The sequence below is a fragment of the Helianthus annuus genome, chromosome 9 (genome assembly GCF_002127325.2).
Source record: "Helianthus annuus cultivar XRQ/B chromosome 9, HanXRQr2.0-SUNRISE, whole genome shotgun sequence".
Lineage (NCBI taxonomy): Eukaryota > Viridiplantae > Streptophyta > Magnoliopsida > Asterales > Asteraceae > Helianthus > Helianthus annuus.
In genome coordinates, this window is record NC_035441.2 from 118,727,285 (window position 1) to 118,753,710 (window position 26,426).

At 37.9% G+C, this 26,426-nt stretch overlaps 2 protein-coding genes and 1 non-coding gene across 3 annotated transcripts; 2 read left to right on the top strand and 1 right to left on the bottom strand.

Moving 5' to 3' along the window:
* Positions 1-11,667: 11,667 nt before the first annotated feature.
* TRNAQ-CUG lies at positions 11,668-11,739 on the top strand. The gene has a single exon. It is a non-coding gene; the product is annotated as a tRNA-Gln (tRNA).
* Positions 11,740-12,424: 685 nt separating this feature from the next.
* Positions 12,425-20,649, top strand: LOC110878339 (ABC transporter B family member 26, chloroplastic). The gene is made up of 19 exons (XM_022126638.2): positions 12,425-13,165; positions 13,575-13,702; positions 14,048-14,090; positions 14,163-14,207; positions 14,309-14,431; positions 15,077-15,180; positions 15,277-15,331; positions 15,440-15,510; positions 16,065-16,168; positions 16,262-16,471; positions 17,047-17,120; positions 18,032-18,088; positions 18,170-18,244; positions 18,334-18,408; positions 18,483-18,764; positions 18,929-18,984; positions 19,056-19,116; positions 19,905-20,026; positions 20,234-20,649. Exons 1-18 carry the CDS (start codon positions 12,779-12,781, stop codon positions 19,983-19,985), a joined length of 2,031 nt encoding a protein of 676 aa, XP_021982330.1. The 5' UTR covers positions 12,425-12,778; the 3' UTR covers positions 19,986-20,026; positions 20,234-20,649.
* A 3,937-nt stretch (positions 20,650-24,586) lies between these two features.
* Positions 24,587-25,510, bottom strand: LOC110874579 (Werner Syndrome-like exonuclease). The gene has a single exon (XM_022123143.2). The coding sequence runs from the start codon at positions 25,378-25,380 to the stop codon at positions 24,739-24,741; it is 642 nt and encodes a 213-aa protein (XP_021978835.1). The 5' UTR covers positions 25,381-25,510; the 3' UTR covers positions 24,587-24,738.
* Positions 25,511-26,426: the final 916 nt, after the last annotated feature.

Here is a 26,426-nt window from a genome sequence, read left to right on the forward strand (position 1 = left end):
TAACTTAATTAATTATCTTTCAATAATCCGACCCTTTAGGATTGTATCCTTGCTGACTCAAACTACTGGGTTGAGTGTAACGTCACCTTCAAAAGAGGGGCCTACTATAATAACTAAGATAATCTCTTAAAAAGTGCAAAAGTGCGGAAATAATCAAAGGTTACACTATACACGAGTCGGAGCCAAGTGATTCATCTTGTCTATCTGTTTTTATTTTTATTTTATTTTTCAGCATTTTAGTTAGTTTTATTTTTCTAGTTTTAAACTTTTTTCTAAATTTTTGATTTGATTAGACGTTGAGGATAAACTGGTACTAAAAGATCTTGTGTCCTTGGACGACCTCGGTATCTTGCCAACACTATACTACGCTCATGATGGGTGCACTTGCCCATATGTGTGTTTGGTGTTAGTAAAATATCGTGTTTTATAAATTTAAAACTTGACTAATGTGTAAAAAGGGCTTAAAATATACTTAATTCCATATACACACCAACCCGCATCAAGTTTTTGGCGCCGTTGCCGGGGACACAAGGATTTTAAGAAAGTTAGGAATCAACGGCCTAATCATTTTTTTTTAGTTTTTCTGTTTTTGTAGAATTTTCGTAATTTTTCAGCTTCTGCAAAACTCAGCACGGGCCGTGCCTGCTGAACACGCCCTGTGCCCAATCATTGGAACTGGCAATCCTGTTTTAAGTCAGACAGTAAGCTGAACACGGGGCCGTGCTCACTCAACACGCCCCTGTGCCCAAGATTCAGTTACTGAAAACAGAACCGTAAGATCCCGACGGTTGGTAATTTCTGACACAAACATGAGTGATATTGATATTTTTTTACTTTCGGCACTCTTATGGTACGTGGTGTCAAATATGTGGTGGCCCTCATAAAGAATTAGAATGCTATTTTCTAAATTATAAGCCCCACTATATAGACCCATTGTTTTCCTGTAGCCTTAAGAGGGGCGAAAGTAAAAATAATCCCTATCTCTCCCTCGAATGCGCTCAACCGGACCTTCTAAGAGAAATGCTTCTTGATGAACTATTTCAATTAGAAGATCTAATTCTTAAGTGGTTAAAAGAACTTAGGATGGATTTTATTAATTCATCTCAAGACAATACCCAAGAATAATTGTTGAGATCGCATTCAAACAACTCCGATGTCCCCGATATTACCTCCAACTCTAGCGAGGACTTGAGCGATAGTTGTCCCTGTCCCGATTGTGCCGTGAAGGACTCCCCATCGACTTCGTTTGATGCATACATAGACCTGAGCGATTCGGCATACACCCTCTTTAACGAGAGCCCGGGAAAGGTTGGACTTGTCCACCTACATTTAGCATAGGAATCACCCTCACCGACAACCTCTTGCGTTCTCGTCTTAATCTAGAGCAATTAAGGTATCTTAGGCACTTTGGGGTTATTCCATCCAGTAAGGAACCGCCCGATCCGGATAAGTTCCTTAAAAATAGACAAACTTCATAATCAGCCTTTCAACACGGGGCCGTGCCCAGGTCAACACGCCCCCGTGTCCGCCAAAAGATTCCTTTATGACTTTATGTCAGAATACGGATAAAATGTGTCAGGATCTCGTCTGCACACGGGGCCGTGTCCAGCATGCTGTCGTTTTCTATAAATGCAGCCAAGAATCCTGCACATTTGGACCATCCAGGGACAGAGATTTGAAAGGATCTTCTCACCTACCATCCTAGGTATTTTCTAAAAGAAGGTTCTAACAACCATCTTGTCCTTTCCTCTTTTATTCATTGCCTTCTTCTTCATCTTTCTTGCCTCAACACTTCCAACGAAGCTTGTTCCCAAGCTTTATTGTGATGTTTGTTAGATTTTTGTCCAAGGAATCTTGTTAAAAATAAGTTGTACAACACTGTTTTAAGTTATTTCTGTTAAAAAATGCTTCATAAGTTGGAAAAATAATTTAAAACTCCAAGATTCCTTGTTCCAAAAATCTGCACAAAGGTGAACACGGGGCCGTGCTCGTTGAGCACGGGGCCGTGCCCGATGAACTGTTTCATTAAAATGAACTATTTTTGGTTTGTTTACGTAGAATGTCTAGTCAAAACAGTGGAACCTCTTCTGCGCACTCCAGAAACAGTCGAAGGGAGAGAAGGTCATCAATTGAAGCAACTCTCGTACGTTACGTAATGGCATTAAGTGAAGCTCTTGACGAGATGACTTCGGTAGAGGAGGTCCTAATAGACCGTATAAATTATCTTACGGTGGGGCTGGAAAACAGTTTTCAAGAAATTAACCTCTTGCACCAGAGGTTAAACATTCTTGTAACACCTCCCATGGAGCCAATCCTCCCTCAAGAGGATTGGAACCTAGCACTTGGAGTCAACAATCCTACAAGATGGGATGACATTACAGCGGATCCTCCACTTGAAGATTTACAAGAAGTCCCGGTGGAAGTTGCACCCCCTCAAACCGATGCAAATGAGCCCGCCTTTCTCCTCCCAAGGGAGATAGAGGAATGGCTCGCCGACGTGTGAGGAACCCATACCCGGAAAAAGAAGTTCTTCAAAGCCGCATCCAACCGAGAGAAATATCTTTTCGGAAATTTTGCTGATTAGAATAACTTTTAGGCTAGAACTTCTTGGTTTAAGCTTCTTGTGCTTCGTTTAACCTACTTATCTAAATTATTAACTTTTTCGGATTATGTAATTCTCTTTATGACTTAAATGAAATGATGGTTCTAGTTAAATTGGTGTTTTGATGATGTTGTACTAGATAAAACACACTCAGGATGGTGAAGGATAACAAGGGAAACTTACACCAGCGACCCATGCACGAAAACAAAGCCATCCGACAAATTTTTCTTCGTTACATCAAGTTCAGCACAGGCCGTGCCCGCCCAACACGGCCCCGTGCTGCACAATCTGCAGAAAATGCCCAGTTCAGGTAAACTGGACACGGGGCGTGCTCACTGAACACGCCCCCGTGTCCAGGCTTCTGTTTCTTTTTACAAACTTTTGTTACTGGCACCTGAACATGGGGCCGTGCCCGGACACCACGGGGCCGTGTGCAGACGCCCAGTAACAGAAAATTTTGCTTTTCACACCTTTTTACACATTCAATCAACCTAAAAACTTATTTTTGGGGACACATTGAGGACAATGTGTAATTTAAGTGTGGGGGGGATGCTAAAACCTTGAATCTTGCAAGTCCTAATTAACAAGCCTTACACAAAACTCTATTGGAACCGCTAATCACCCCAAATTTTTTTTTTCAAAAATTTTCATTTTTTTACTTGTCTAAGTTTAAGTTGGGAATTTCAAAATTCTAAAAAGGTTATATTTTTACAAATTTACAACCGATAGCGTCGTGATAAAAAGAACCAACATAAGAAAATTATGAAACGACATGACAAGCTTAGTTAAAATTTGATTATATATACTTGATCACATAAAACCCATTCCCACAAAAGTGAGTTTTGAGCCTTTATTGAGCATACAAATACATATCTTTAAACTAAATGCTCATTTTTCATTTCTTGTATGAATAGCCGCTTGGTTCTTACAACTCTAGAACTTGCCACGACGATACATTCCCGGTTCTTACCAACTTAAACCCGAGTAAGTAAATGATGGAGGCATTAGGACTAACCTTTTTTTATTTCTACACCATTATTTTTCTTTTTTTACCACCTACCCAAAATCCCCCTAGTTAACCCCTTTAAGCCTAAACCTTTTCATTTCATAACCCAAACCAAACACCCTTTACCCACCTAAACCCTTTTTCATTTTAAACCCTTTATTTTAGTAACAAAACTCGGTTTTTAGTATGACTTGATTCAAAAAACAAAAATATGATGAAGTCAAAGAAACAAACAAACAAGTTTATCAAAAATAACTTTGTTTGAAGGAAATACTTCATCAAAATAAAAAAAAGTTTTGAAAAATATCGAGTCTTATGAAAACCGACGCTTTTTACGCTTTTCGCCTTTTTACTAACTACTAACCCAAACCACCCACCTTTACCCCAAGCCTAACCCTTCACCCAAAAAGTCCTCTTGATATTTACAAAGGTATATAGTTAAAAAGGAGGAGAACTGATTGCTTGGCAAGCCTATGGTAGAAGTAAGTTCCATGCCGCTCTCGGGTGATTCACTAAAAATACACCTTCGGCCAAGTGTTGAGTGATCCCCCGTGAGGTATGTGAATTCGTATATAAATGGAATTTTAAAAAAGGTGTGTTATGCCTTAATCAGTAATTTATCTTATGAAATGTTTTTAATAAATCATGATGAATAGGATTGTAAATAAATAAAAATAAAACTTAATAAAGAATCTTGGAAATCCTGACACTCTATGACAAGCCCAAAAACCTTCTCTTCTACCCATTCCATTTGGGAGTGTAAAGCCACATTATAAAGAGATTTGCTTGAGGACAAACAAAGATTCAAGTGTGGGGGTATTTGATGTGCACAAAATGCAACATATAAATTACATCAATTATGGCGTAAAACTAACCCTTTTTTAGTACTAATGTTGGAAAAAGTGTGTTTTTGTCTTCCTTTTGTATTTTCAGGATTAAATGAGCTCAAATGAACAAAAGAAGCAAAAAGGCAACTAAATTTAACATAAATACAAGAAAAGGAACAAACGTGGCATGCCCGACCCCCCGACAGCATCTTCCCAAGCAAAATCAAGAAGACAGAAGGCTGAACACGCCCCGTGCTCAGTGAGCACGGGGGCGTGCCCAAGTGTCAGCAGAAAAGACAAAGGTTTAGAAGCTTCCATCGCCCACCACGGGGCAGTGCTCAGCGGACACGGGGCCGTGGTCAACTATAAGATTCGCAGAATCCAGGCAAATCTTGATAGTACAGATACGCTTCTGCACACGGGGTCGTGCTCAGCGGACACGGGGGCGTGGTCAACTAATGCAGACAAACTGCAATTAATGAAGAAAGAGAGAAGGATGGACACGGGGCCGTGCCCGAGCTTCTGTTCAGCCTATAAGTGCTTGGATCACTTGCAACTCATCCTTTGGCACACCACCTCTCTCACACTTCACCAACCACCCACCACCATCACAACACCATCATCCACCACCATCATCCATTGTCCATCATAGATGTGTGAGTCGTCTCGGGATCCAAGATTGATCGTAAGAGTTCTTGACAATCAAAGGCCATGTTTGCCTAAGTCTCTTACATCACTTGGTGAAGACAAGTGTCTAGTGTAATACTTTTTATTTTTAATCTTTTCACACTTTTTACTTGGTTATGTATTAATGACTTTAATAACTAGTTTCTTATGTTGAAGGTGATTCTTCCTTATCGTTTGTCCGTGGTGTCTTGGCATTATTTTACTGTCTATATAAAATAAAAGATTTTCACCATTTATATCTCCACGGTCTATATGGAGGTATGTTGGCTACCTGATCAGGGGTTAAGGGAACGGTTTGGTAAAAGTCTTGCCATTGTTTAGTGTATAGATCCTGCAAAGGACCTGGGTCAAATTTAATAGGACCTCCTTCAATACCCACCGGTATTGGATGGCGGGGGTCCAAACTCTTTGATCCCCTCATAAGTTAAACTACTATTAATATTTTAACCCGGCTACTTAGGACTGTATCCCTGCTGACTCATACTACTTAGCCGAGGGTAACGTCACCTTCAAAAGAGGGGCCTACCACAATATACATTAATAACTTAATTAATTATCTTTCAATAATCTGACCCTTTAGGATTGTATCCTTGCTGACTCAAACTACTGGGTTGAGGGTAACGTCACCTTCAAAAGAGGGGCCTACTACAATAACTAAGATAATCTCTTAAAAAGTGCAAAAGTGCGGAATCAAAGGTTACACCATACACGAGTCGGAGCCAAGTGATTCATCTTGTCTATATGTTTTTATTTTTATTTTATTTCTTAGCATTTTAGTTAGTTTTATTTTTTTAGTTTAAAACCTTTTTCTAAATTTTTGATTTGATTAGACGTTGAGGATAAATCGGTACTAAAAGCTCTTGTGTCCTTGGACGACTTCGGTATCTTGCCAACACTATACTATGCTCACGATGGGTGCACTTGCCCATATGTGTGTTTGGTGTTATTAAAATATCATGTTTTATAAATTTAAAACTTGACTAATGTGTAAAAAGGGCTTAAAATATACTTAATTCCATATACACACCAACCCGCATCACCACTCGATCGACAGCTCCTTTCTCTCCTTTCCTTTTATGGAAACCCTATAAATACCCCTGTCAACATCACAAACTTACCTTTTCTGCTCTCTCTCGTCCGACCAGCGCTTTTGCTCAGCTTTTCTTTGATTTCTCGTGATTCCGGTAAGATCTTATCCTAAATCTTGTACTTTCTTAATCTACACGCACTCCTACACCTTTCTATCTTTTGAATCTTAACTTTTAACCGTGAAATCACTAGATTTGAGGTGTTCTAGGATGATCTCATCATGATGTTCTTATGAACTTCATGTTTTGGCTTCAATCCACCAAGAACAACTTAGATCTAACCGATTTCCACACAAATAAACAAAGATCTTGCATAGATCTAAACATATTCATGGTGAAAAAGGATTGAAAGATGGTTTCTAACTTTCTTTCAACTCCTTTACACTCAATGCACTCAAAACCGATAGAATCGGACCTTGTTCTAGCCTTCTACTCTTTCTCAGTGATGTGTTAGTTCAAGATCTAGATTCTATCCACGAGACCACCGATTTCGGGTTAACCAAGAACAACCGTCTTGAATCGGTTAATTGGTCGAACCTGGGTGATTCCTGTTCGATCGGGATACTGGAGTCAAGATGGGGTTCTGTTGATTAGCACGTGGTCACACCGTCTCCATAAAACTACAAAACTATCAAAACAACCAAGGAAGAAGACGATCAGGCCGACCAGGACAGAGTGTCGCCCGATCGGACTGATGTTCGATCGGATTGTCACCCGGTCGGGTTGCCACCCGATCGGCTTGCACTTTGGGTCCCACACTTAACTTGTATTTTCATTTTTCATTTTGAGGTCTGAGCATCGAACGAACTACCACCCGACCGGACTACCACTCGACTATGTGATGTTTGGAAGCTCAACACTTAAACAATTTTCAAGATGTTCAATACAAAAGGATTGCCACCCGATCGGACTACAATCCGATCGAGTGACAAACTGCTGTGAACTTGTTCTCACTAAAGTGTCTAACCAATCAGATTGTCGCCCGATCGAACGACCGTTCGATCGACCGACCTAAAAGGTAGAGATACTTTGATGTTTTCAAAATGCTACAACGAAAACTTCAAAAGTCAAGCCATCATACACAAACACATCCTTCCCAAAAGAAGAAACAATCCACTCGAAAGGTCACCTGATCGGATGACCATCCGAGCGGATTGTCACCCGATCGACCGGCTACCCGATCGGATTGCCATCCGATCGGAGTATCGTCCGATCCTTGACACTTCACACCATTTACGTATCGCTTATCGTTATGCTATCGTTCTAATCAGGCTAATCTCACTCTAAGCGCTCCCTTCTATCCATCATCGCTGTGAGTATACTCGATCCCTTTTTGCTTTACGCACTTTTGGGTGTTACATACGTTACTTATTCTAAATCACATCAAACACACTACGCAATACTTTAACGCTAACCGTTACCGCATGTTATACATGACTTAATGAATGCTTGTTTGTTATGTTTACACATGGAATGTTGTCTACCTGCCTTAGCAATGATAGTACTATTAGTTTGGACTCAGCACCTGTTCACTCAGGGGTTGTTAAGGATAATTTGTTACATGGCTCACAGTGGTGAGTGTGTATTACGAACTGCCTTGGGCAGTCAACCCGCAGTCATTGGTATCGATAGGTTCATGTCAATAACTTACGTGCTTCATTTCACACTGTATACGTGCTGGTTATGCGTAAACGATTTTGAACTCTATTATATCTTCTAAACTTGTACGCTCACCTTTACACTATGTGTATTGACTTTTACTTTAACGTATGTGACAGGTGCTTAGGATTTTTGAATGCTTTGCTTGCTGTGAAATCAAGGCTAGGAAAGGTCTAGAAACAAATAAACAATTGTCTGTAATATGAAATCTGAGTTGTCGGAACAGAACAATTTGACTAGATCTTATCTGTAATAATTATGTTATCTTTTATGACATGGTATGGGACATGTTGCTTTAAATAATTGGTAATTATAGTTGTTATGGAAACTTCTGGACAATCTATTTCGCTTAGTGCCGCGCCCCGATGATTCCGCCATCGGTTGGGGTGTGACACTCCTTCACCTCCCTTTGCTATAAATAACAACTTCTTCAGCCATGTTCAACTCACACATCCAATCTTCTACTCTAAACTCTCTTGGAGCTCTCCTATGAACAAGAGGACTCCCAATCTCAGTTGTTTTCTACTCAAACACTTCCAAGTAAGTGTTTCCAATAGCTCTTTCATATTTATTATAGTTATTTTATGTTTAAAATCAAATAGCTGACTTTCTGTTTGACTTTAGCTTCTGACCAAATTGGTCAAGTCAATTTCAATCCGAACTTTCCTACGTGATCGTAATAACGATAGTATGATCCCTCTGTGATCATACCCTCAGATCATCATGTTTACTAGTTGAATTAATGAGTCAAGCATGCTATGTAAAAAGTCAAACTTTCGCTAAAACTTCATAAATGGCGTAAATGGTTTTTATAACTTGTAACTCAGTTCTTTTGGCATATGTACAAGTTATACAACTTATATAAACTGATATTAGCATGCTTAACTCGTTTAATTCAGTTTAGAATCCCATTCTATGTCAAAAGTCAAGCAGTTTGACTTCTGTTTGACTTTTGATTATGACCCGTTTGGTCAATGTTAAGACATGTTTTAAACTTGTTTTGAGACCGTATTATTATTGAGTATAACTCTCTGAAGTTATACCACATGGTCATTCCATTTGATGGGTTAAATGACAAGTCTTGATAATATTGTTAAAAATGACCACAATGCTCTTATGTGGTCAAAATGGTTAATAAAATGGTTAATAAAATGGTTCCAATATAAAGCAAGTTATAATCTGAATTTGGAACAGAATATATGTATCAACTAAAAATATATTCCTAATACTTGAATTTGTCATAAGCCCATCCGACCTCCTGAACCCGCCTTTACGCGCATAACTAGTTATGCGAACCTAGTTCGCATAAACTAGGCGTAACAGGTCAAAACTTTTCAAAACCTTTCAAAATCAGAATGTTGGTCTAATAAACCTTTATCTAATGAGTCTTTGCACTCGGATAGATATAAACCACATTTTATCCGGTCTACGCTTAATCTAGCGAACCAAATCTATTCTTAAGTAACAGGTCATGTTTAAGGAACTAACCTATGACTCGTATACATTCTAACAGATAACTAATTCTATTCATTCTGGACTATAGAACCCCCTCCCCCCAGATATTCGAACTTGGGTTATTAATATTTTGACTTACGGCTTTTGCTAAATTAAAAACGTTATCGGTAGGAAGCTAGCAAAAAGGTAAATGCTCTTAACTTATTTTGTTTTAAAACTTGGGGTATGACGAATACGCCACTTGGGGCGGGTATTATATAAATGAGCCCTGAGATCTGCTCATAAATATAAGAACTCGGTTTAATCCGTTTTACTTGATAACTGAAACAATTGGGGGTTATTGGTACCGTGTCCGGGCGTCCCGACTCATGAACTATTATGGCCATACAGAATAGCATGCATGGGTAGGCATACCGACTGTAAGACATGTTTAATCAACTTTGGTGTGTACCTTAATCATTATAGCACTGAAAATAACCGGCTTTGATCTCTGGTTCCCATTGTATGACAAGTATATAAATCTGGTGACAAGACAAAATCGCAAGAAATATTAAATGATTACCTATGGGTTTTCTCTATGTATAAAATTCTTTTTGAAAAACTATTTTCAAAATGAGTCAGTTAATTGTATTTACCAGCGAAAGCTGACGTATTTTCAAAAGATTGAACTGCAGGTACCGAACCTTGATATTAGGTTGGGAATCCGGGTCGGCCAGGACAAAGGCTATGGAATTTGCAACTCCTAGCTTATGACCTATGATGTCTAAAGCTCTTTTTATTAGATCCCGCATGTGGGCTTGTAATTGAACACTTGTATAAATTTATTTATATTCAAGACTTTTATTGAATGAATATTTTTACTCCAATACTTTCGTTGCATTATTAAATTGTGACACTTGTTATCCAATAGTCACGCTTAAACCCTACCCATCCGGCCCACCGGAAATCGGGGTGTGACAGGTTAGTATCAGAGCTACAATTTGAGTGAATTAGATACTAGCCTTTTGTGTCTAAACTCAAATATCACAAATGCAGATTTCATAAGACTATTATGAGTTCTAGACTCGAACCTAAAGGTACTCCTCTCATTATATAATTATAGTTATCAAATTGTTAAATTTTCAGGAAGATGTCTCTCTAGATTCTGGAAGTTGGATATGTGATCTTAAAAAAGTAAAAGAAAACACTAGTGGAAGTTGGATATACTAATGACTTGGTTATGACTAACAATTTAGGGTTTTTTTTTTTTTTTTTTTTTTCTTTTGGATTTGGATTATCTTAGACATGTGAGAGAACACGAGAGAATGTCCAAACTCAAAATGTGTTTTATGGAGTTATATAACTTATTCTATTAAAACTGATTTTAAAGTAAAAAATGCTTTAAAGTAATTACACATTTACACTGATGGGTTTTATAATGGTTTGTTTGCTTCTAGAAATTCTGCCCAAGCAACAATTAAAAACCAAATATGGTTTTAGGAATCTGGTTTTTAACGGGCCTTTAAGTGTATATAAAAACGCTACTTGGGCTTTATTATCACTATTTCCACCACCGCCCACCACTACTTCTTTTAACTTTTGAGCATATTTTGTTTTTCGTTTATAGTTTTTAAAGTATACCATTTTATAAAACTATAAGTATGTAGTTGTGACGTTCTAATTTTTATGTACGTAGCCATAAATTTTACTTAAAATTGAATTGTGAAAACGTACAAATGATCGAAACATAAACGTAGATTCCATCAAAACACTATATTTATTTTTATGGTTGCCTCGACGTGGCGGTATATAAACTATAGTTAGTGCCGGTACGATAACGCGTAACAAATTAAGCCGATACCAGCCAAACAACATTAGTGTCAGTACCGTTATTCGTTTTTGTAGTTTCCGATTGATGTAAAATACATGTCGATATCATTTCAGACATATCTCTTTCGGTTTTTGTAGTGAGCGCCGGTATCAAACCGGTCAAACCAAACCGATGACATAGCAAACCGATCGAAAACCGTTGCGGAGCACTACAAATGCCACTAATATATAATTCAAAAACCCAACTCCCAAGTCACCGAGTTTCCTATTCAGTTGATGTTCATCATTTACAGATTTGTTTTACAGGTTCTTCACCGGAACCTACCCCGTACCCAATTCACATCTAGAAAATTGGTAGCAGAAGCTGTAGGTTTCAAAAATGACCTTCAGTCAGAGTGAGGATTCGAGGAGGGAGATCGCAAGCTCAACTCTTGTTTTGACAGAGGAAATCAGGATAAAACTGCACTTGGGTACCAATTGAGAGTTGAAAACATTAATGTATAAATTAAATAATTTGAGAACATGTTTCAAGATGGTCCTATGGTCTAGTGGTTAGGACATTGGACTCTGAATCCAGTAACCCGAGTTCAAATCTCGGTAGGACCTCTTTTTTCTTTTATATAAAACTTTATGGCGGTAGATATATCTAATATTGAGTTATATAAATTTAATAGAAACTAGATAAAAAGGATAAGTGATTGATATGGAATTGGTTTAGCCGGTCCAGTCGACTCAAGGAATATGATTAGTTTGATTAATTGTTTAACGAAAAATGGCTTTGTCTATAATTTTTGCTAAACCAATATAACAACTCATGAATATCTCAAATTAATTTCACAGATAACTTGACTAAATTTGCTAAACCAATATAACAACTCATGAATGTCTCTTATTAATTGCATAGATAACTTAACTAAAAGTTAGATTACAAGATTATGAGGAATATACTTTTTTACAAAATCCCATCTCTCTTTCTTGCCTACGTTAAAAATTGGATTTGCTATACATACATCTTACGTCATCATAAATGGTCGTATGGTGAAAAAATGGTCATGCGAGCCGTATGCCTTTGTCAATGTCGTGCATCATCACATCAATCAATTTGTGTCATTATACATATCATACGACTCAGATGATTTAAACGAACACCAACTCATACAACTCGTATAAACATAATGGCATGTATGATGAGTTAGTGGAACACGACCTTGTATGACCATTTGCGCCTATGATACAACTCATATGACATCAATGGGGTTGTGGCACCTGTTAGCGCCAGGGTGAGCTACGTAGGCGGCCAGGTGGCTCGCGAGCACCACATCAGGGTGCTGATCGGACTACCCGTTGTGGCTTGCTTGACAACCCGGATTCATCCTCTAATATTGCGACAAAAGACGATGACTAGACGCTGCCTCATCACCTTGCTCACTCGTGCCTCCCCACACTTGAGCATGTTGTGGTTAATCTTTGCTCGCCCAAGCTACCACATCCCCAAACCCTCTCAAAGCCCAAGCGACCATGCTCACCCCGGCGCTCACCGTTCATGTGTGGGCAAGTAGTAAGTAGTATATTTCTTCAGCCGCATTTGAACGAACACCTAGACTGCAACCAATGAACACCACTCAAGCCGACAACAAAATCATCCATGTCCATATCTCAACTGAAATTTGGGCATCAAAATCTTAATAGCAACTCCATCCACCCGGTGAATCTCCGATTCCAAAGTTCACACATCAAATTCAAACTTGCAACCACTCGCTTGCACAGTTCCACTTCGGCATCTCTAACCCAACCTTTAGTTCCAGAAGACAAAATTAGGGCTACAAAGCATAATCTATCACCAAATATTAATAGATTGTTTGATTTCCTACCTGGAAGAAGTTGGTGGGACTTAGGGGAAGAAGATGAAGCTGATATGGTTAAAACAGACAATCCGGTTACTGTTTGGTATGTTCTCCAACGAATTTGGAGACTGGTGGCTGATGATAAACTGGTTATATACATTGGATTGTGTTCTTTAACTGTTGCAGCGGTATGCTTGTTTGTCTATTGACTGTTATTGGATTTCGCATTGTATATTTAAGGTAGTGTTCGTTTCGTGAAATGTAATGGAATTTGAACTGGATTTTAAAGAATTCCTTTGAAATCAGAAAATGTGTTTGGTTAGTATAATTATCATGGGAATTAGAATGTAAAATATGTGTTTGGTTGGCATAATTTCAAGGAATTTAGAATTAAATCCTTGTTGAAACGAACAACATGAGGAATTGAATCTACATTCCAATTCCATCCAGAATCCATTATGTGAAACGGACACTACCAGTTTTTAATTGTGGAACTTGTTAGAATTCTAGGGTTTATGGGTAGTTGAGTATGATTTTGGGATTAAGTTGTTTGAAGAAATGATTTGTTTGCTATTAGTTATTGGTTTTTATGTGTAGGTTTCAGAGATATGTATACCAAATTTGTTGGCGGCTTCTGTATTCGCGGCACAAAATGGGGAGTCGTTGGTGTTGTACAAAAATTTAAAGATCTTGACGTTTCTATGTTTTGCTTCAGGAATATGCAGGTTAGAATGCACACTAGGATTTCTATGTGAGGTGTACATGAATTCTACAAGGTTGTCACATATCTAATACTATAGATAAAGACATGCAATGTTAGTATTTATTCACCAAAATGACTGACCTGTTACTGCATTGTTCATTATGTACATTATATTTTATTGATGTCACAAGGAATTGATGATATATTATGTATATAACCGTTTTATAACCATAATTAAAAGTCTTTGAAGAATCGGGGTGTTGATGGAAGACTCTGATTCCTCTAGCCTGTGTAAATATCACTATATATGTGTTGTTTTGCCTTTGAAGTTCTAGCTACTAACTGAGATTGATTCTTTTGGATCCAGTGGATTGCGAAGTGGTTGTTTTGGAATTGCAAACATGGTTCTGGTGAGTGAGTTATCTTGGAAGTTGGAAGATGATGCACTTTGTTCCTAATTGACACTTCATATGATCTCACAGCTCAAGCGTCTAAGGAAAACTTTATACACAAATATATTATTACAGGTGCTTTCTGCTTCTTCGCAACCATATACACCATGTCCTAGATTTACAATAGTGTGTTACGTATTTACACACGTTTACGTAAGGGGTCCTTATTTTTTCAGGATGTATCCTTCTTTGATAGAGAACCGGTTGGAAATTTGACCAGCAGGCTGGGGGCAGATTGTCAAAAATTGTCACATATAATTTCAAACAATTTACATTTGATAGTACGGAACACTCTTCAGGTTGAAACTCTTGTCCAGATTAGGGGTGCTAAACGGGTCGTGTTCGCGGGTTGGCGGTTTAAACCCGACCCGAACCCGAAAATTTTAGACGAACCCGAACCCGACCCGAACCCGAAAATCGTTTCATACATATGAACCCGAACCTGACCCGAATATTCGCAGGCTGACCCGAATATTCGCAGGCTGACCCGAACCCAACCCGTTCAACCCAAATTTTTTTATATTTTTATTTTTTTCAGCAAATTAATATATTAAAATTAACATCTACTAAAAAAAACACAAATTAGATAATAAAATTACATTAAAATCAAAAAATCTTATCTCAATTTCTATTTTTAAGTTATAAGTATAGAATAAAATACATACCAAATTTAATTTATAACATAAAACATATTGTAAAAAAATATAATATTATAGAAATGGGTTAAACGGGTCAACCCGCCAACCCGACCGGGTTGGCGGTTTCAACCTGAAACTGACCCGAACCCTTTTAGACTAAACCCAAACCCACGAATTTCGTGTTAGGTTCATGTCGTGTTTTCGGGACGTGTCAGAAATTCACACCCCTAGTCCATATCCATATTCCCACTTACTAGCCTCATTTAACTTTTATCCACACATTCTAATTTGTAAGCAAACTCTCAGGGAACAGGAGCACTAATTAATCTGCTGACATTAAGTTGGCCTCTTGCGTTGTCATCTTGCTTTATATGCATTCTTCTGTGTATGATCTTTCTGGTTTATGGGTGGTTAGTACCCGAAGTTTTTTTTTATAAATTTTAAAAAATCTACGAGTCATCTAGATGACATGACTGGTGATATCGTTGATCTTTTCTGTCTGAAAGGTACCAGAAGAAAGCAGCAAAGCTTATTCAAGATTCAACTGCTCATGCCAATGAAGTAAAGACTAACCTACTGTTTACAGTTTTCCCCAAGCATTTAATAACTGTGGGCCTTTCTGTTGACTAATCTGACATGACCATACTTTGTCTCTTACTCAAAAATTAGGTTTCTCAAGAGGCTCTTTCTTTGGTTAGAACGATCCGGGTTAAGGGAACGGAAACAAAAGAACATGAAAGGCAATTACATTTACTCAGAAATATTTATTCACTCTTCAAAGTTACTGTATCGTTAGTTTGGATTTTGGAATTAGAAAAAAAAATCCTGTTTTTGTTTCTTTTACCTTTGGTACACTACAGTAGGGTCGGCCCAAGGGTAAGCCAAATGAGGCTTGGGCCTTGGGCCACCAAAACTATAGGGCCTCCATAATTTGATGAAACCACAATCCGTTTATAAAAGATTTAGGGTGTGGGTTATCAACAGATTGATGGTTGGTAGTGTAGTGGTTTTGTGTATGTATGGATATTGGTGAGACCTGGGTTCGAATCCCTGGTCACCATTTTTTTTCTTGTTTTTAAATTTTAACACAATCTTTCAAATAATTACACTTGGGCCCTTCAAGTTTAACTTTCAATCACATACATTTTTTTTGGGAAAAATGCCACAAGATTTTACTTCGCCTTAGGTCACCAAAATGGTTGAGCCGGCCCTGCACTACAGTCAAGATACATTAACGCCATAAAAGTTGTAACACATGAATGTTAATCACCTAATGTATACTCAATGCTTCTAGATATAAGCGATGGCTGGACAAACTGGCTTTTGTAAGTACAAGAGAAAGTGTTGCGTACGGGCTATGGAATTTTAGTTTCAGCACTCTCTACCGTTTAACGCAGGTTTACTGAAGCCTTGTGAAAGCCCTTCTTTATTAAATAAATGTTGACCGGTTTTTATAATTTACTAATTTTCTCTCCACCTATTTTTTTAGGTTGTTAGCTATTATATTGGGAGGAATGTCCATCTTGGCTGGTCATGCGTCCGCTGAGCAACTTACCAAGTATGTATTGTACTGTGAGTGGTTAATATATGCAGCATGGAGATTGGCAGACAATTTTTCATCATTACTTCAGTGTGTTGGAGCAAGTGAAAAGGTCTTTCAGCTAATTGATGTCTTGCCTAGCCATCAATTTTCAGCAAAAGGCATGGACACTGTTACGTTCTTTTATTCATGTTTCCCTTCTTTAAGGACTGGATCGTTATAAATCTTTTTTTTTTTTAAATTTCGCTGTCATCTTGATGATGCAAAGAGCCCCTCTCTTCTACTGGTACATTCTGGTGCAAGGAGCTCATTGTTTCATTTTATGTCTTCATTCAGGACCACCTCAGTTGAGTATCTATCTGAATGGTAGTTTCCAGAGGATAGCCTGTTGTTGATTAAACACTGGCAAATTGGGTGGGTCGTACGGGTTGTGTAACGGGTCAAAGTGGGTTGTCGTAAAATGTGCAACTTTACAGGGTCAGTCAAGACTAGTTTGATTGACCTGACAGCCCATTATCGATAAGATTTAACACTTTAATCACTCATTTCCACATTGATGTTTTGAATTATCTCCCCCTTGACTATAAGTGACTCCTAAGCCATATATATTGTTAGTATTGATGTAGGAATGAGAGAAAAGCCTTCAAGTTGGAAGTTTCATGTATTTGAGATCTACTGCATGACAAAAACTCTTCTTGTTTGCTTATGCTCTAATTGGCATTTTTATTCGGTACAGGAGTGAAGTTGCAGAAGCTAAGGGCGCAATTCGAGTTCATAAATGTGTCATTTCACTACCCTTCACGAACAAAGGTGCTTTCATTTACTATTAAAATGTAGAGTAGCTTTATAAACTGTACTGCTTTAGTTTGCTACTGGTGTTCCACTTTATAATGCATGTTACTACGATTCTTAAGTTGTCTTTTAAAGAATGTACTGCTTTAGTTTGCTACTGGTGTTCCACTTTATAATGCATGTTACTACGATTCTTAAGTTGTCTTTTAAAGAATGTACTGCTTTAGTTTGCTACTGGTGTTCCACTTTCTAATGCATGTTACTACGATTCTTAAGTTTAGGCTTTTAAAGAAGGCTCCTTAATCATAGGCATAGTTGTCAATAGCGATCGTAGCAATCGCTATAGCGCGCTATGTAGCGTATAGGTCTAGTGTCGCTATTAGGGTTGTAGTAATGGATAGCGAGAATAGCGACACTTTATTTTTTATTTTGTTTGTTTTTTTTTTAAATATAAATAGCAATTAAATATAGCTGGATTTTAGGTTTTTGTTAAATATACATGTAAAATAACATATATATACCGGGGTATTTTGTTAAATATACATATACAAATTTTTCTAGTGTATCGCTATTTATAAAATAGCGCCCGCTATTTATCGCTATTCGCTATGTAGCATAGAGGTACCTTATCGCTATTTGTCGCTATTCGCCATTAACAACTATGATCATAGGTGTGTTCCCTTTTCAAATCGACCCATTATCATATAAATGGTGTGAAATTCTCACTCTGCTAAATTGGCATTTTTGACAAAAACTTTGCCAAGGTCATCACATGATCATAGTTTGTCTGTTTCACACAAATTTGACCTAGTTGAAGATCTACTTCACTTCTCTATGTGTTGATATCTTAATGGCTTACACTGTTCGCATATTTCCTTCTTTATTTGTGGTTTAAAGGAAACCACTGACTCATATGTCCATCCCTACAGACGCCCGCTCTAGACCAAGTCAACATCTCTATACAACCAAATGAAGTGCTGGCAGTTGTAAGAACTAAGAACTTTGATTCTCATACATTTTCCCCTTTCGAATGACGCTGTAGTAACCACATTGCGTTTTCCCTTCAGGTTGGTCTAAGTGGTAGTGGGAAAAGCACGTTAGTTCATCTCTTACTTGGTCTGTATGAGCCAACACAGGGGCAGGTAAACGGCCATTCTAATTTTGTTTTCGTTACCTAAAGAGGCAATTCGATCCACTTATGTTGAAATGGATTTGTGATACTTGATTGCAGATACTAATTGATGGTCATCCACTCAAGGACTTGGACATGAGATGGTTGAGAGAGAATATCGGATATGTTGGACAGGTTTGGAAAGTGTCTGTTTGTGGTAAATATTTTTGATAACATAAACAGAAAATTGTATGTTATTGATATTGCAGGAACCACATCTATTTAGGATGGACATAAAGTCAAACATAAGTTATGGATGTTCAAGGAAGTTGAAGCAAGAAGATGTGGAACGGGCTGCAAAACAAGCTCGTGCTCATGAATTCATTTGCTCTCTTCCTGATGCATATGAAACCCTTGTTGATGACGAGCTTCTAAGTGGTGGCCAGAAGCAAAGAATCGCAATTGCTAGGGCCATTGTTAGGGATCCTGTTATTTTGATCCTTGATGAACCCACTAGTGCTCTGGATGCTGAAACAGAATACTACATTCAGGTTTAAGCTTTTGATATCTTTATTATTATTTAATTACTTAGGTATCCTTTCCTTAGAGCATCCGCAATGTGCTTTGGAGTTCATTTTTGTTTATCTTTTTAGTTGGTTTTCTTGCATCAACTCTTTTTCTAATCGGTCTATCCAAACACTCAAAACTGATGTAGGAATTGATGATGAGATTAAAGAATGAGGAGAAGGCGATCCTTTTTATAGCACACAGGTAGGTATGTTTTACTGTTGTTTTTTACATAAGACATGAGATGTGTGGTTTAATAGTGAACCCATTCACAGGCTATCAACAGCAAGAGCTGCAGACAGAATCGTGGTCATGGATCAAGGCCGAGTTGCGGAGGTATCGTTTTTGTTCTGTTAATAAGCTGGGTTGGTCCGTAAGCAGGGGTGTTCACGACTCTTTTGACATAATTCTGGCTCAAACTGCTCATTACGATGTTGGAAAACGATAACCCAAGCCGGTCGGCTTGGGTGGGTCTACCAAACCGGTCAGTTTTAGCGGTTTAACTGTTCGGTTTGAACAAATGTTTTCTTTGATATTTTAAGATCATTAATTTGTATTAATTTTTTTTAAAGTTAATACATATACATAACTACATATTTCAAGAATAAAAAAAGTTAAATTGTAATGTATTCGTAATAACTGGATAAGACAAAAAGATTTGTTGTTCTGTTATGTGAACATGGCGGTAACTTAGTAGTTACTGAGCTAAGTTACAGTAGCAACTTACCACTAATGACGTAATTCCCGCTGGTAAAAATATGTCCCTACTTACTTACTATTAAGCTTACTTGCCATTGTTAATCTAAGTGATCAGTAGGCCGTAGCAACTTGGTACTAATAATCACTATTGTATTTGCCATTTTCTCATGCAACTTTGAGCCAGCCAGACTGTCCCGATATGTTACTTGGTGCCGGACGCTATTATTGTAGTGTTTATAATATAATGATTTCCCGTTTGATTAAGTATGCCTGGTTATACTGAAATGATATTGATCACACTAATAGCTAACGATTATTAAGTATGCCTGGTTATACTGAAATGATATCCATCCATTTAAGAATAGAAAATAACTGGCCGGAACTATTTTATTTTGTAATTTGAAGTTTGCTTCATGATTGTGCAGATGGGTGATCACGAGACGCTTTTGAGTCAAAACGGTTTATACGCGCGATTACATCGCCTTCAAAACAACAACTGCCTTTAGATCCGCCGTATGATTGAATCCAGAACAGCTTCAAACATGATGTAAGTGTACATATATATACGTTGTCTTATTAATTAAACATCATGATGACTAGCTAGTAGTGGAGGGAGGGAGGGAGGGAGTAACATGAATAATCTAAAGTTGCTCAAGAGCCTGTGTGGAGAAGTCATGAGGCTGAGGAACCTGTTGGTGCGGCAGAGGGAGAGGTTCCTTTTCCGGTTTCTTAACCTTTGTGTGCTTGCTTTCAGCGTCTTCATTTGGATATGGATTGGCAGATCCAGATCGGATTTGCTCCTTGGCATCATCTTCTACGTGGATGCCTTTGTTTTGGAATATGGTTTCATCAACGTGGACTTTAGCTTTGAGCTCTTGCCATGGAAGGTCTTTGGGATAGCTGCTGTCTGTCTTCCATTGTTTACTCTGGATAGGGTTTTCCACCGAGGCTTGACTTGTCTTCGCCGGTAGTTAAATTTGGGTTTCTTCCTTCCTGTTGAAACGTGCCACAATTTTGGAGGCGTGTTTTCCTTACATGAAGCCACGCCATCTTGTACATACATTCGGTGTAATCAATCTTATTCAAATATATTATACCATATTTTTTTTAATATATTAATTGTAGAGGTATGGTATTGGACCCGACCCGAGCGGTCAGACTTTCCCGTTACTTGTTGCTTTTATATTAATTATTTATTATTGTGATGACTAACCCAACCGCAAGGCCCAACGCGTTGTAGAGATAACCCCTAACTGGGCCTGGCCCATTGAGGTTAGGGGAGGCCTATGTCCCCTATATAAGGAGGTGTTCACCTCATTATTAGGGTAAGACAAGATGGAGCCGGCACACTTTTGTTACTGGAAACAGGGAATTCTTTCCCTTACCGGTCATCTCTACAAGCTCCACTTTCTTGTCTTCTCCATTGCAGATCTAGGTTCAAGAGAAAGAACAAGATGAGATTCTTCACCCTCATGGAGGAAGCGGTCCCATCATCCCGGCGGTGATTCCGTGTTTTAACATTAATTAAATAATATTTATATTTTGTTTCTTTTAAAGGAAATTATTAGTTATTTAGAGGAAACTAGAAAGGATGGGCTGTTTCAAATAAAAACCATGAAAGAATATATAAAAAAGTGATCAGTCTTCTTGGTAACAGTTAATTTGGGCTGTTTTTCATATAAGATGACAGGTCAAACGGTTTACGTTACAATATTTAACTAAGAAGAAAACAGGTGTCAATAAGTCATCAGCAGGTTACTCACATACATAAAACCTTCTAAACTGCCCTAAAAACAATGAGATTATTTATACGTTTCATAAAAAAAAAAAAAAAAAAAAAAATTGATAAAAAATAGTATGTGGGTCAAACCTACTGGACCCAATCCGTTCCAACAACCCAACATATGCAATTAGATTCTACAAATAGGCTACTGGACCCAATTTAACGTGCAAATGTTACTTCTAAAATATACTAGATTATTTTTTATGTGAGATCTATCAAGTAAGCTAGCCTCATAATAGCCAAACCCCAACCAAAACAACGTATCTTTGCTGTACGAATAAGAAAACCTAAATTGTGGTTCATCAATAATGTTGACCACATAAACAAACAAATCCTAAATTATCATGAACATCCATTTGAATCTAAAGAAAGTTTATATGAAGTTCATTCAGATTGATTGAACTCTTTTAAAGTTGTAAATCCACTTCATCCTTTCCACGAACCAAAATTACCGTTAGAACATTTTTTTCAGAAAAATATATTACCGTTGCACTAATTGGCCTTTGTGTTATGTGCCTTATGTTTAGGCTTGATGCAAAACTACTATCAAGCCGGGGTCTCACTGGAAGCAACATCTCTATTCCTACTGGGTAGAGGTAAGCCTATCTATATTTTACCCTCCTTAGACCCTACCTTAGACTATTCACTATGGTGACCAAACTCTTCAAACGGTTGCCAGATGGATAATAAGACAAAAAAAACAAGCAATTTTTTAATTTAATAATTCATTGTTTCTCACAACCAGGTTGTGTACACAACCCAAGGTTGCAACCACTTATATTAATATTTAATTGTTTTTCTTTTTCCTTGTAAACAATAACTATAAATCATTTTTATTTAATAAAATATTAACTTAGGTTGGGTTGTGCATGTGGGTGAAAATTTGAATTGGGTTGGGTTGTATAGGTGGGAGAGTGAGAGAAATTAGTATTTTAATGAAAGATTGGGTTGAGTTCGGTTCTAGTCTTAGCTTTGCTATTAGTGGGATTTACTGAGGATTATTTCAATCATTAAATTCACAATGTCCTTTCATTAATAATAACGGTATCAAGCAGGCTACCTTCCCAGACGTGATTTAACTCTATAAGTTGTGAATCCAATCCATCCTTCCGTCATCCAAATTTTACAACTAACAAAGTTTGCAATCGTCGAACATCATCATCACTATAATTTTGATATCAAATGTCAATATCATCTCTGATAATCGAACAAAATAGTATCCTTCAACAAATCATAATCACCAGCTAGAAAATTAGCAATGATTCGACTCATTCGTGGACCAATTTTAAACCTAAAACACTGACAAGTTAGCATATTTAATCAGCTCGTAACACAAATTCCTAAGTATGAATACTTCAATGTCAGAGATTAATTGTATAAATACTTCAATTTCATAGAGATTAATCAGATTACGAACTAGTAACAGCTCTTTTGCTATCATAATTCGCGTAAAAGAACAAATTCGTCAATTTTATTGGCCCTCAAAATTGCTGCCCCTAAATTCTAGGGTTCAGTAATGAGCAACCAGAGACATAGATACATTTAACACATAGATTCCAGTTTGTAATCAAGTTTCGTCTAGAAGACGGCTACCGAAGTGGGAAACGTATCGTATAGAAGGTGTCATTGTTTGGGGAGTGTCTAAATACCCTCATCCTTAAATAATGTTAAAGGATCTTCATTATCATTGAGTATCCATAAGTCAAATAATAAACCATTTATACTCATTTTGACATTATAACATATGCATACATGTTAGAGCATCCATTTTGAGAGTTCTCTTCATTCTCCTCTTTCTAAATTGTAGATACCATAATTAGGACCCTATGCGCAGTGGTAAAGCTTGACTCGAATGACCCGAGAGGGGGGGGGGGGGGTTGGGGGCAAAAATGTATATACCAAAAAAAATCTATAGAACCTGGGGGTCGAAAACGTATATACCCAAAAATTTCTATACGAAAACTATATATATAACACTACTGGGCGAAAAGTTCGGGGTGTCGGGTGCCCCTCCCCGCCCCTTCTATACTTCGCCACTGGCTATGCGGCCATCCATTATGGCCCATGTTGGGTGGAGCCTCATGGCCTTACGGAGGAGCCTTCATGGCCATATGGAGGAGGTGTATATGGTGAAGGACGAACGACGAACATGTCCAGGAATGTACAACAGATAAGGATCACGCCCAACCGAAAACTAAAACACACAATATTCTAAGACCTATTCTATCGGGCTGGTTAGATCATGAATTGGGCCTGGTTTTCTTTAACCCAATTTATCATCTGTTTTGGGCCTTTTGTCTGTTGTTCACAACTAGGTGATGCTCCCCACCCACGTGGCAATGTCCGAATTATTCTCAGCCAATTAAAAAACAATATTATAGTTTTGCTAGAAATAAAATATAAAAAGAGTGTTAATTAGGCAGCTTTTTGATACGATTTTTAGATGGGGGCAAAGTCATATTTTTATTTTTACTTTGCGGAAAAATCAAATTTTTTCGAGGGTAAAATCCTAATTTTTAGCTAGAGCAAAACCATAATTTTATTTTGCACTGGGGAAAAACGTAATTTTAAATTGAGGGTGATATCGTAATTTTGAACCGACAGGAAATTCGTAAATTTTAGCTGGGAGCAAAAGCATAAATTTATTTTGAACTGGGGGCAAATACGTAATTTTAAACTGTGGGTAAAACCGTAATGTTAAAGTAGGTATAAAATAATAAAGTGGTGTAAATTCGTAATTTTAAGCCCGGGGGGGGGGGGACAAAATTTTATTTTGAACAGGGACGAAAACGTAATTTTGGCTGAGGGTAAAAGCGTATTTTTTTTACCGAGGGCGAAATCATATTTTTTAGCTCGGGGCAAAAGGGTAAATGTATTTTGAAGTTGAGACAATACCGTATTTTTAACGGGGGGCAGAAACGTAATTTTAAAGTGGATATAAAATAATAAACTGGGTGTTCCAATAGGTATTGCTAGCTGCCTATTTGAACCAATGGAAGAGAAACACTATTGCAGGACGAAAACGTAATTTTAAAGTGTGTATAAAATAATAAAATGGTTGGTCCAATGAGGGAGAGACGACCGCCCATTTCAACTAATGGTAGGGTGATACCTATATTGTGAAAAAAAAAAAATTAAGAAAGATAAAGCTAGCCGCCACCCCAAGCCAACCATATGCTTTTTCTGTTACCGGCTGACATCATCAAACTTGAAAATGTATATGTTGAAAATGTTGTTTTAAAAGATCTCACTTGATTAATGTTTGGTTAAATGCTATTAGAGAAGTAAGCAACATTCAAACCAAAATCATTAGAACTGACCGCATTCAAATTTCAAAGTGGAATTTGTTCATAAAGGTTTACTACCAAATTCAAACAAAAAAAACATCCACAAACACATATTTAAGTTTAACACACCAAAAAGTCAGATCAAACATTCAACCCTCTACCTTCGTAACCATAAATTGCAAGCTCCAATCAGTTACGATTCCCAGACATCAAAACCCTCCCAATCTCAAAACTCAAGAACGCATCAATAGCCGCATACTGCACCTGCGCCGGAGTAAGATACCGACTATCCCATCTGCTCATCGTAACACTTTTCGGCTTGTCAACTTGTTTTCCAAGTATCTGTTCCGCCAAAACCTTAATCCCTGCATTCTTAAACTCTCTCACACCATACACATTCGCAGCCACATCCCTCAAATCCGCCCACCTGGCAACCGACAGACCATAATTCCTCGTAAGTTTCTCCACGTCATTATCAATTCCGACTCCAACAAATGTGTAACATGGGTTAGCAAGAAAGTTAATGAGTGATTGTGGGATTGCTGGGGACATGATGATTTGGAAAATGAGGCACTGGTTTCCCACGCACAGTTGGAGCGTGGCGACCGGGTTTTGGAGGTTTGGGGTTTGGTAATTGGGACGCCACTCGACGTCGAGACCGACGATGAGGGAGTGGAGATGGGGACGTTGGATTGTGGAGATCCATGTGTCGACGTAGGATGGTGTGGCGGTGACCAGGGTTTCGATGGTGTCGTTGAAGAATGTGAGGTGATACACGTCGTGGGTGTTATCGGAGTGGGTGTGAAAGAAGTGGGTGATCGGCGTCGCCATTGTTGTGGTTTCTGTTTAGGGTTTTGATATTTAAGAATGGAATGTGCGTAGAATATGAGAAGAAACCGCTCTTTATGGGATGGTGTGGCGGTTACAAAAGCGTATATCACGGATAGGGGTTTATAAAATCATCAAACTTTCCATATAGATTTATAAATCGATGACGGCATATATGTATATATTTTTTTTTCGAACGGCGAACAAAATCAATCCCGAGCACTCTTGGGGTACCCACTTGACAAATGGATTACTCCGAGAGTAACCCGAGTCCACCACCAATTCTGAGGAAAACCCGGTAACCCATCCGTCCGTAGCACGACAGTGAAATTACTGGTAAAATCCGTTTAGCTCAAAGATGCAACTCAGATTTTCCTGAGTCTCCTATCATTATCAATCAGTACCTCACTCTGCACCTGCACCTTCACTGCACATGATAAAAAAAAATTAGGGTCTTTAATTTACATTACCAAAATTGGAAATAAAAAACAATCCACGATTTTTTTCTTCAACAGAGAGACCCAATATCTAAACCAGACATTTCAATTTCTATCGTCAGAAAACCAAAAAGGCAACAGTAACACTCCATCATCACGACATGAAAATTTCAGTGGATACGCATGTTTGTTGGATAGACCCACTATTCATCTGAATTTGAGTTTTAACATTTACTATTTTGATTTCCGCACGGTTCGTTGTGGGTCTTTGGTTATTATCGGTCTGGTTCATTACAGTACCAGTACGATGCTGGCACTCGGCATAGCAATTGTTAGTTGTTACCAATGGACACATTTTTTACATCGATTGAAAACCCAACTATATATGATCCGTTCGAATACTGGTGTTGTTTGGTCGGTATATGTTCGGTTTGTGATGATAAATAAAATCAACTATACAGTACCAGTACGATGCTGGCACTCGGCATAGCAATTGTTAGTTGTTACCAATGGACACATTTTTTACATCGATTGAAAACCCAACTATATATGATCCGTTCGAATACTGGTGTTGTTTGGTCGGTATATGTTCGGTTTGTGATGATAAATAAA